Genomic DNA, 12,536 nt, shown 5'->3' with positions numbered 1-12,536 from the left:
GCACAGATCTTGGGGTGCAGGGGGTTCTGAAGATCTGGGGCTCAGAACCACCAGATTGGCATCCTCACAGCATCAGCTCTGTGTGGGGTCTGGGGCATTGGTCCCACTGCAGAGCTACTGAGCCCTGGCCCTGAGCCTTCCCGGCACCCAGGAGAGCTCCCCCAAATCCCTTAAGGCAAAACCTCTTCTCTGCTCAATGCGGCTATGACCGGTGTCCACCGCTGCGGCTGTGAGTCCAGCTACCACAGCTGCTTTCTAACCTGCCTCCTTGGGCACCCCCCTGCCCCCCCCATCCCCCCATCATGGGAAAAGGTGATGGTGAGAGCAGCCCCACCAGGACTCCGGGACTGGTCCCAGTTTTATTTACTTTTCCAATTTGCTGAATGAACTTCAGCAGGTCAAGTTCATCTTAATCTCTTGGTGGCTCCGTCATCACTAACAGGGAAAATAAAACTGTTCTGAAGCTCCAGCGACCGACTGGACTTTAAAAAATGTTGCCACACTTTGAAAAGGGTAACTATAAATCACGATTCAAGTTATTTAGTTAAATCGGTTTTGGACATGATCCCGAGAATTTTTTCTTGGAAAAAATCCAAGCAATTCATACAAGACAGGAAAAGTGACCTTCAGTGAGTCAACCAGGTAGAATCTGTGATGCCGCGACCTGGACGGCCTCAGGTTTGGAGTTTGTTTACTCATTCCAGAAGTCAGTAAATGTGGTGCCCACAAGCCATTAACCTTGGCCTTGACACTGACAAAGAGCCTTCCTGTCGTGCCCTGAATGGGGAATTGTGGGCCACATGGAACTCAAGCACTGCTCCTGACTTTATGGATGGGACCAAAGGGTGAGTGACTAGAAGCTGTTTTCCTCCCAGAGTTTCAGCTGTTTGGTCACTGAATCAGGACCTGGTAATGATTTAGTAGACCTCCTCCCCACAAATGGTGAAACCACAGAGCATGGGTCGTGTACTCTCATTTATGTGAAAAGAGACACACAAGATATTCTGCAGAAGTTCTTCTCTGGAGGGGGCTAAGTCTGGGGGGCTCCTGGTTTTGCTCTGTGCTCTCTTGGAGCAAAGGGACCCTGTTCCCAGGGCTGTGCTATGATGACATGTACCATGTTGTAGGTTACTGCATACTTACAACATGGCACTTACAACATGTGTTATTGAGTTACTTTTAAGCTAGAAATAAAACACTTAAGATTCGTCACTGTCCTAGCCCTTGCTCACTTCAAAGGTAAGTTTTGAGCATTTCAGAAAGAGAGGGCATTCACCTTCAGCCTTGCCTCTCTTGCCATCACCACGCGCCGGGGTTTTAAGTGGTTCATTTAAACTGAGGTTAAAAGACAAATCAGCAAAAAGGAATCAACATGTCACTCACATTCGACGCGTTTCTCTAGCACTGCCAAGTGATTTGCAACTTCAGCTTTCAGCTCGTTGATTTTAAATGCTCTAGGAAGGAAAAAACAAAAAACAAAACAAAATGTAACTCATCAAATTCTCCAAGTTAAAATGGGTTCAGCCAACATCTGCTGACTCCCTGCCACGGTGAGTCCTATAGGTGGGCTGGTGAGGGGCTCGAACAGGGGAGTTGCTTTTTTTTCTTTAATGTTTATTTATTTATGTATTTTTATTTATTTGGTTGCGCTGGGTCTTAGTTGTGGCATGTGGGATCTGGTTTCCTGACCAGGGCTTGAACCCGGGCCTGGAGTGCAGAGTCTTAGCCACAAAAGGAGTCCCAAGGAGTTGCTTTTAAGGAACTCACTGGAGTTGCAGGGGGCGGTGGGGGCGGGGAGGAGGAAAAAGACAGACCCTTGAATTATCTCGAAGGTGTATTTTCCAAGACAAGGACGTACGGAGGGCATGTTTACTTCCCTATACCTGGGTAGCGAGCAGATGCTCTCTGGGGAGGACCCGGGTCCTCTCTGGCACTGCCCAGCCCCTACACCCTGCCCTGCGGGGCACAGACCACCTCAGGGGACCTGGTGTGCCCTTCTCTGGGCTCCAACCTGTTCACTTCAACAACTCTTGGGCTTTAAGAAAACACCCTGTGGCCTTTCCCAATTTTAACTACCCTCGGGCAGTAAGATGCCACAGCGAGGTAACTGAGAGATGGAAAGCACTGACTCTAGAACCGGCAGGAGAACTCAGAAGGAAGAGGAAGCTGCCTATCTACATAGGATCTCTGTGAAGGCTGTCAGTTCTTGTAGGTCAAAATCCTGGCCCTAGGAGAGCCAGCTGAGAAAATTCTCAGCAACAAGGGCTCTCATTCTGAAAGCACCCACTTGGCACGGTCTGTGGCACCAGGCGAGCGTTTCCTGGACCCCACCCAAGCTGGCTTAGGTACATAAGTCCCCAAAGGACTCCACTGGGGAGGCAGCTTCTCTGGGCAAGTGATGTATCCGAGCCCTCTGGCCAAGAGAGCCTCAGAGCAAGGGGCCCACCCCAGCCATGAAGAGAAAAAGCACCCAGCTCTAGAGATGACGTATCTAGAAGATTCTGTACCTTGAGAACTGCTCTGCCACCTGGGTCAGCATGTTCTGGATCAATTCTTCTTTCTCTGCAGACGAAACAAGAAAGGCCGATGCAAAAGAGCGTGCTCTGTGGACCACGGTCTGAACCCGCACGTCATGGGCAGTGATGCCAACGCCGTGTCAGGGAGCCTCCTGGGTACCTGGAAGGATGCTCTGGCCGCCTGTCAGCGGCAAGACCTCTCCTGGGCCCAGGGTTTCCAGTCCACCTTCAGATGCTGTCTCCCTCCGGGACTGCTCTCAGTGGTGCCTGGGCCAAGAGGCCAGGGCTGCGGTCCTTCCGCAGTCAGCACCAGCCATTAAAAAGCAGGCAGGACTGGGTCTCTAAATATGGGACATTTTCATGTAGTGCCCTGGTCCATTTTATGGGGGCAATTACTATGACAAAGAGAGTTCAGGGCATATTTTGAGTGCAAAGCGCAGTGTTCTCACGGCAGGTTCCAGAGAGAGGAAGTGGGCCAGGGTGAGCAAGTTCATCCCTTTGTTGCCTGGCACATAAAACCGGGCTGGGTGGCTGGTTTTACAAGGTTCAGGTCCTAGGCTGAATATAACCTGTCTGTTTTCCTGTTTCCTGACCGGGGCCAATGTGGGAAGCGGCATAGGAAGGTGTAGATTGCACGGCACTGTTCCTGCAACTCCGTGCTCTTGGGAAGGGAGGGATCGCCTCTTGGTTCCAGGTGGCCATTTAGTTCACATCCTAAAACACTGGGGACGTAAACAAGGCTTCCTCCTGACCTCATGTCATCTTCTATATTGACTCTAAAACCAACACAAATCAAAAGCAAACCAAGCCTGTCCAGACAAACAAAAACCCTCAATTATCCAGTTTGGCAACAGGGCTCAAAAGCTAAAAACGTTCATGTGCTCTGATCTAGTGTCTTCATTTCTAGGAAAAATGGTGCATGTAACAAAAGATGTTCATCACAATGGTAACAGTGAAAACTGTAACAGCCTATATGCCCATCAAACAGACACCCCTTATATTCTACAAATGATGGTGTATCTGTACTGTGGAAATGTATTCTGCTATTAGGAATAGCAGAATAGTATCTTAGAAAATGTTCATGTCTATTGTTAAACTAAAAAAAAAATTGTAGTACAGTGTGATCCCATTTCTGAAAACTTGAGAGGACACATGCCAAAATAATAATAATTATTATTTTTTGGTTGTAAAATTTTATATACACTTTTTTCCTTATTTTTGTTTCTCTATACCTAATACATTTCTATCATAAACGTATGTTAATTTCATACAAGTATTTTAAAAATTAATCTAAATTAACCTCTTGGACCTCATTTCTTTACCTGCCAAATGAAAGGGTGGACCAGATGACCCAAGGTTTCTTCTGGCTTTGGCATTCTATGACTTGATGAGGAGAAGAAAAATGATGTCTCGTTATATCTCTCGGAAATATAAGAGTAAAAATGTCAGCCAGGAAATGCCATTGAAGCACATGTTGAGCTTCTCTAAGTTCTATCCTTCTAGAACTTCCCCACACCTATTGGGGAAGAAAAATGGTGACTCCATTGGCAAGAACCACCAGTGAGTAGGTTTCACAGCCCTTCCCAGTGAACTCAGAAGGATTTAGATCACTTATTCTGAAATCTTTGGCAAAAGTAATGTATCACATAATCTTCAAGAGTTAGTGATCTGTCTCAAAGTCTTGAGGTACATTTAAAAGTCCATCGAAAATTGCGGAACAAAAATTCTTTTCAGGTCCCTATGAAGCATATACCAAAATAGGCCATATGCTGGTCCACACACACAAAAAAACTGCAACAAATTTAAAAGAACAGCAACCATATAGGGTATGGCCTCTGACCTTTAAGAGAATCAAACTAAAAATCAGTAACAGAAAGATAACAGGAAAATCTCCAAACACTTTGAAGCTAAACAACACACTTCTAAGTAATACATGGGTCAAAGAAGAAGTCTTAAGGGATATAAAAACAGACAATGAACTGAATGAAAACGAAAATACAACACATCAAAATTTAGCTGTGGGACACAGCTAAAGCTGTGCTAAGAGGAATACTTATAGCACTACATGCTTGCATTAGCAGACAGGAAAACTTTTAATTTGGTAATCTAAGAACCTAGAAAAAGAAGAGCAAAATAAACCTACAACAATAGCAGAAGGAAATAACAAAAGGCAGAAATCTATGAAACAGAAAAACAACGTAGAAAATCAATGAAACAAACAGCTAGTTATGTAAAAATATCAATAAATCGACAAATCTCTGGCAAGACTAAGAAACACAGAAGACACAGATCACCAATATTTGGAATGAAAGGGGGGGATAGCACTACAGGCCATGTAGACATCAAAAGGATAACAAGGGAACACTACAAGCGACTCTAAACACATAACCTTGACAAAAATGGACCAATTCCTAGAAAAGTATGAACTACCACACACCCAATATGAAACAGGTAATTTGAACAGTCTACAACGGTTAAGGAAATTGAATTTCTAATTAAAAACTGCCCCCAAAGAAATTTCCAGGTGCAAATGGTTTCACTGGAGAATTCTACCAAACATTTAAAGAAGAATGAATACAATGCTGAACAATTTCTTCTAGGAAACAGAGGAGGAGGATATACTTCCCGATTCAGTTTATGAAGCTAGTATTAACCTGATACCAAATCCAACAAAGACAACAAAAGAAGAAAACTACAAATCAATATCCTCCACTAATGTGAAGGCAAAAATCCTTAACAAAATATTAGCAATTATAATTCAGCAAAATATAAAAGTAAGACTAACAAGTGAGTTCAGCAAGGTCACAGGATACAAGATAAATATACAACATTGATTGTATTTATATATATATTAGTAATGACCATGTAGACACTGAAATTAAAATCACAACACCATTTACACACACTTAAAAAAAACTCAAACAATGTAAGTGTAAATATAATAAAACACATGGAGAAATTGTGTGCTGAAAACTATAAAACACGGGTGAAAGAAATAAGAGATAGGGACTTCTTAGGTGGCACAGTAGTAAAGAATCTGTCTGCCAATGCAGGGGACGTGGGTTCGAGCCCTGCTCTGGGAAGATTCCACATGCCATGGAGCAAGTAAGCCTGTGCGCCACAACTATTGAGCCTGTGCTCTAGAGCCCGTGAGCCACAACTATTGAGCCCATGTGCCACAACTATTGAAGCCCATGCGTCTAGGGCCTATGCTCCACAACAAGAGAAGCCACTACAATGAGGAGCCTGTGCACCACAATGAAGAGTAGCCCCCACTCGCAGCAACTAGAGAAAGCCCGTGTGCAGCAATAAAGACCCAACGCAGCCAAAAAATAAATAATTAAATAAGTTTATTAAAAAAAAGAAATAAAAGAGATATAAATGGTGAGACCTACCACTTTCATAGTTGAAAGACTCAACATAGTAAAAATGACACTTCTCTCCAAATTAATATATAGGTTTAGCACAGCTCCTATCAAAACCCCAGTAAGATTTTTTGTAGAAACAGACAAGATTATTCTAACCTTTTCATGAAAATGCAAAGGAACTAGGATAGCTAAAACTATCTTGAAAAAGAAGATGAAAATGGAACAGATCAGTCTACCTGATTTTAAGACCAATCATATAGCTAATAATCAAGACTGTGTGATATTCGTGGAGGGACAGACACAGATATCACTGGAACAGAATAGAGAACCCAGAACTGTACCCACACAAATATGCCCAACTGATGTTTGACCAATGAGCAAAAGCAATCCGATGAAGGAAAGATGGTCTTTCCAACAAATGGTGCTGGAGCAAGTGAACTTTCACAGGCAGAAACATAAGTCTGGAATTAAACCTCACCGTTTATATAAAAATGCAAAGTGGACCATGGGTGTAAAACAGAAAACTATAAAACTTTCAGGAAAAACAAAGTAGAGGAAAATCTTCAATTTCTTGGGCTAGGCAGAGTTTTTAGACTTGACACCAAAAACACAGTCCATGAAAGGGAAAATTGATAAGCTGGACTTCATCAAAAGTAAAACTTTTCCTCTGAGAAAAATCTTGTTAAGAGGATGAAAAGCTATAGTCTGGGGAAAAAATATTTACAAACCACATATCTGAGAAATACTTGAATATAGACAATGAATTGTCAAGACTCAACAGCAGAAAAACAGAACAACCCAGTCTGAAACTGGGCAGGACACACGAGCAGACATTTTACTGAAGAGAATATACAGATGGATGACAAGCACATGAGAAGATGCTGAGCTACATGAGTCACTGGGAAATGCAAATTAGAACCACACTGAAATATCACTGCACACATCAAAAAAGCTAAAATAAAAAAAAAAAAAAAAAAAACAGTGACAACCCCAAATGCTGGAAAAGATGTGGAGAAACTGGATTACCCACACGTTGCTGGTGGGAATGTAGAATGGTACAGCTACTCTGGAAAATGGTTTAGCAGTTTCCTAAGAAAAACTAAATATCCAACTACTGTATGACCTAGCAATTGCCCTCTGGGGCAGAGAAGTGACAAGTTATGTTTACACAAAAGCTGGTACATGATGTTCAGAGCAGCTTTTATTTTTTAATTGCCCTAAACCAGAAACAACCCAGATGCCCTTTAATAAGTGAATGGATAAACAAACTGTGGTCCTGCCACACCATGAAATATTACTCAGTAATAAAAAGGGTTGAACTCGTGATACACGTGACAACCTGGATGCGTTTCCAGAGACTTAAGCTGAGTGAAAAAAGTCAATCCCTAAACACACCTCCTGGATGAACGCATTTATAGGACATTCTTGAAATGAGAAAATTACAGAGATGGAGAACAGATGAGCGAGTGCTAATGGGTTAAGGAAGGGTGGGGGATAGAAGGGATTTGGCTGAGGCTATAAAAGGACAGCAGGAGGGCTCCTTGGGGGATGGGACGCTCTGTACCTGGACTGCATCAGTGTCAAGAGCCTGGGGATGATATCTCAGTATAATCTGAAAGATGTTACCATTGGGGGAGAAAGGGTAAAGGACGCCTGGGTTTCTCTGCATTTTTTCTTACAACTGTGTGTGACTCTATAATTCCTTTAAAAGGTTTAATAAAAAATTCAATAGAATCGAAAGAAAAAGTAAGTGGGAATTTTCCCTTGGACTTCTGAGGTGGGCTCTTTTGAGCATTACAGGTTTTTGATGCTGAAACATAATTTCCAGCCCAAGCAGTAATAACTTTTTGCTACTTCATCCCATGCCTTCCTCCTCCCAGCTCAGTGCTGGGCGCCGACATTCGTACTCCGGTCCACGTAATGGCCACACATCCGCCCATGTGCCACCCGTGCCAACAAACCCGCTGTCCTCGGAAAGAGCACAGGCAGAGGGGAGCTGGCAGAGAGCCCCAGGGTGCCGCTGCCCAGGTCGTGGGCTCATGCCACTGCCAACCACGTCATCTCGCCCTGAGCTGCCTCTGCAGCGACTGCGCAGTCTGCATTCTTTTGCAAGCGGAAAAGAGTGAAAAAATGCCTCTGTGCAAAAGGCCAGCCACACCCACACATCCATACACAGAGCCGATCAGGAAGAGGGTGCCTCCCCCGCCCCACCCCAGCACACTGGAATTCCTGCCGCGGGCCCCTGTTTCCTCCCAGGGGCGTTCCGAACCTAACGTGAATTGATTTAATGTGTGTAAAGTACTCAGGACAGTGCCTGGCGCAGGGCGAGAGCGCCCGTGGTCGCTGCTGCTGCTGCTGTTATAGCACAGGTGTTACTACGTCACGAAGGGTCCCCGACACCCACAGGTGTTACTACGTCACGAAGGGTCCCCGACACCCACAGGTGTTACTACGTCACGAAGGGTCCCTGACACCCACAGGTGTTACTACGTCACGAAGGGCCCCCGACACCCACAGGTGTTACTACATCACTAAGGGTCCCCGACACCCACAGGTGTTACTACGTCACGAAGGGTCCCTGACACCCACAGGTGTTACTACATCACTAAGGGCCCCTGACACCCACAGGTGTTACTACATCACGAAGGGCCCCCGACACCCACAGGTGTTACTACGTCACGAAGGGTCCCCGACACCCACAGGTGTTACTACATCACGAAGGGTCCCTGACACCCACAGGTGTTACTACATCACGAAGGGCCCCCGACACCCACAGGTGTTACTACATCACGAAGGGCCCCTGACACCCACAGGTGTTACTACATCACGAAGGGCCCCCGACACCCACAGGTGTTACTACATCACGAAGGGTCCCCGACACCCACAGGTGTTATTACATCACGAAGGGCCCCCGACACCCACAGGTGTTACTACATCACGAAGGGCCCCCGACACCCACAGGTGTTACTACATCACGAAGGGCCCCCAACACCCACAGGTGTTATTACATCACGAAGGGTGGCTGGCAGCCACAGGCTCTCTGACACTCTCTCTTGCTCTGAGTGCCTTCCCCAGTATGTGCACAGTCCCTGGGGTGATGGGCTGAGCTCTGGCGTGGACCACGTTCAGGCTGAGAAACGGCTGTATCCGTCCTACATTGTCCCGAAGGTGCTCTTCATTCCCCCAGTGTCTCTGGAAGCCTCAGATAGCCCTGTGACCCTGGATCTGGGGGCGACAAGCAAATATTTTCAATTGCAAATAATAGTCATTCCCAACTTTGGTGGCCAAACCACACCCTATCAGGAAGATTTGATAGAAACCATCTATTTCCTAGATGCTATGTGGCTTATATTGAATTTAAAAAATCAAAGCATATTCCAGTAATTTTGTTTTGAGAGTTTTTAAATAGCTTTAAGAATAACCAGCCACAGCCAGGGATGCTGGCGATTCAGGGTTGGACACGATGGGGTCTTTGGGGTCCCGCTGGACCTTGAAAAGTTTGAGAAAATTGGGAGAGCAGAAGTACGACTGACAGAGTGGCAGTCAGCAGAACCACTGCGGGTCCACGGGATGCAGGCTGGGGGGGAGCCGGCCCAGAGTCACGGGCGACTCACGTGTCTCCAGAGAAAACTGCTCCAGGAGAACAGCTGACTCACCATTGGAAATGTCCTAAATCTAGGGCATACTAGTGAGCAACAAGGCCACTACTCCAGGCTCACACCATTTACGCCTGGGCACCCGCGGCGTTGAGGGAGGCCAAATGGTCAGTCGTAAGCACAGAGGTCTCCGTAGGGCCGTCATCAGCCCCTTCAGGTCTGGGCTACTTTTCCCTGCTTACACCTGGACGGGCCTGGCTTAGATATTCTGGGGGGCTTGTCCAGCTGGCCTCTCAGGTGACGGGCCCCCCGACAGGTAAATGCTGGGGTTGGTAGATTCCCCCACATGTTACGGAAGAGCTTAGCCCAGTTCCAAGACAATCTTGGAGCCTGGCAGAATCTGAGTCCAGTTGTAAGGATGCTGCCAGGTCGGTCCAGCTGCTGCCTGTGGGTTCTGCACCAGGATGGCCCCAGGACCTGCCCCCGGAACAGAACCCAGGGGTCTGGAGCAGCCCACCCTGTGGAGATGGGCGCAGAGCTGTCTACTGGGTTTGTGGGCAGGATTCCGCCTGTGGGGTGGCAGGACGGGCACCCTTCCCCGTGGCGGTTCTCCAGCTGCCCCCAGGAGTGGCCAGGACGGCATCTACCCCTTGCCTCCCCCACCCCTGGTCTTGCCCTTCCCTGATGCCAGGGGCTGTGGCCTGACTCCGAGTTGGCCAGCCTTGGACGCTTCAAGGAACCTGCCTCCGCCTCTCCCAGCCCTTCCAGGAATTGTTTACTTGTTTCAGACAGATCCTGAGTCTCCGCAGCACAGAATGACATAACAATCTGGCTTAATTGATTGGCAGGACAGCCCAACCTGCTCATTCCTACAGATGAGCTGAAGGTGATGCCCTGATGGGCTAGGGCAGTCAGCTCACTCTTTCTACCCCGTGCTGGACAGAACAGTAACAGCCACGGTCATTCTTCCGTTCTCCGCACACCTGGGCTGGCTGGCACGTGTACCTTCCTCCCTGGGGGCAAATGGACGCAAACACAGCCCTAGTACCACCCTGGCCCCACTCCTGTGCATGCAGGGAGGGTGGCATGGGGACACCAACACGGGCACCTGAACCCCAACCCCCAGTGGTGCGATAAGGAACGCCCTGTGGGCAGGTGTGCACTGCCTGGAGTCCACGGTGGGTCCCAATCTCTCCTGATACGGCTGCAACTGTTGCACAATGTTGCCATTGTGTCTCCACGCTGTTAATATGCTGCGTGAGCTGTTTGACCTTATCCGTCTCACCAGAAGCCCTAGGCATCCGTCAAAAAATGCACACCTAACTGACACTCCCAATGCTTTTATTTACTATTTTAAACATGGCTATCCCTTCAGAAGGGGGTGTCTTGCTTTACATTAGGGAAAATCACCCCCATTAATTGGCCCAAAGAGACACCCCAGGGCCCTGGAGATTGGGGGTGCGTTTCATTTCCAGGGCTGTGTGTAGGAAGAGCCGGGAGGGGACTCCTTATCTGTCCCCTCCCGCCCCCCCTTCTGGGGGTGGCACTGCCCCTCTCCAGGAAAGAAGCGGGGAGGACTCACCTCTGCTCCACTTTTGCTCCCCTGGCCCCTCCAGCCAGCAAGGATGTTCTATACCTGGGTACAGTCATCGCAATTCACTGTTTATGGAGATCATAAAATAGACGTGCCGAAGGAGGACGTTTCCTTTACAACCCAGGAGCACAATAAAGTGACAGGATTCACAGTGACCTGGCCTCGCTCGTTAAAGGGACAGGCGCCCTTTCCACGGCCTGTCCTGCCGAGAAATCACCCTCATTTATTAGCAGCGAAAGGGATGTCCCAGGTGACCCACGGTGTGATTTCGATTAGATGCTTTTGTCTCCTGTGAGCCATCCAGACGTGACAAAGAAAGCAAAGTGGACCGAAGGGCCCTGGCGACCACATCTGACATTGGGAGAAGGTCTCGTAACTGTCCTGGCTGAGTCCCTGCGGGCTCACTGCAGACTCGACGCACCTCTGCGGCAGGGATTGGGTTGTTTTTTGTCTTTTTCCCCTTTTGCTTTTGGAGCTGGGATTCGTGCTCTGCTTGGTTGAGTCTGATCTCAGATGCCTGGTTACAATGCCTCTCTATGCCCTCCTCTGCCCTCAGGCTTTGTTTTGAGAAAAATGCCTCGGAGGGAGTAGCTTCCGGGACAGCTAGTGGTGCAATTTTTCTTTGCCGTTTTACGCACTGCAACAATCACCACAACCTTCAGGGAGCACTTCCCAGGTGCCAGGCACCGCCCCGAGGGGTCTGCGTGTGTTCATCACGGAAGCCTCCTGAGAGCCCGAGGCGGCAGCTGATGTGGAGAGAAAGGCACGCGCAACCCGGCCGAACCCACCCTGCCCCCCATCCCGCAGGCATGTTCCCACGTAGGGCTGCAAAGATGGGCAGTGCCACACTGACCCAGGGGGACAAAGATGCTCTGCACACGGACCTCCACCATGGCGTGATGGTAGGGTGGACTTTTCAGGAAGGAGGACATGGGTGTGACGTTCTCTTGAGGGTGCCCTCAGAGGAATCTGAATTTGAGAACTAGCAGCTGATTGACTATACATGCTGGCGGGACTTTGTCCATTATGTGATAACCTCGAATGTCTCGGCGACGGGACACCCTGTGGGAAAGTTTAATGATGGTGAAGCCAGAGGGACTCAAGCCGGGTTCACTGTGTCTGGGCTTCGATGGCGTGTCAAGTGACCCCAGAACACCAGAGTCAGGAAGAATTCTGTCAGGACCAAACCCAGTCCAATAAGGTGATCAGTGATGATTCAAGTGACAGGAGGACTCTTGTAAAACTCTATTAGGGACCGAGCCTCTCTTGGGAACCAAAGGTTTTCCTCCATCCGCAGACATTAACATGTCGCACAATTGTTGGAGGCTGCACAAGATAAATTAAAAATAAACCCTAGATGACACAGAGGGTGAAATGAGCATGAACTTATAATTGCTTTTCATGTGGCAGCTATAAGTACATCCAAAAACGAAAGAAAAAAATAATAAGCAGACAGGGGATC

The 12,536-nt window shown here is 47.6% G+C and overlaps 1 protein-coding gene across 4 annotated transcripts in view; it reads right to left on the bottom strand.

Annotated features, from left to right (window-relative positions):
• Window positions 1-12,536, bottom strand: part of PDE9A (phosphodiesterase 9A) — a 92,998-nt gene that overhangs the window by 29,316 nt on the left and 51,146 nt on the right. For all 4 annotated transcript variants that reach the window (XM_057697916.1, XM_057697918.1, XM_057697917.1 and 1 more), the window contains exons 5-6: window positions 2,508-2,562; window positions 1,384-1,454 (exon numbers count right to left, since the gene is read on the bottom strand). In XM_057697916.1, the coding sequence (XP_057553899.1) occupies window positions 1,384-1,454; window positions 2,508-2,562 (126 nt within the window). The remainder of the gene's footprint in view (window positions 1-1,383; window positions 1,455-2,507; window positions 2,563-12,536) is intronic.

Source organism: Hippopotamus amphibius, chromosome 10 (genome assembly GCF_030028045.1).
Source record: "Hippopotamus amphibius kiboko isolate mHipAmp2 chromosome 10, mHipAmp2.hap2, whole genome shotgun sequence".
Classification (NCBI taxonomy): domain Eukaryota; kingdom Metazoa; phylum Chordata; class Mammalia; order Artiodactyla; family Hippopotamidae; genus Hippopotamus; species Hippopotamus amphibius.
This window is presented reverse-complemented; position numbering and strand designations above follow the sequence as displayed.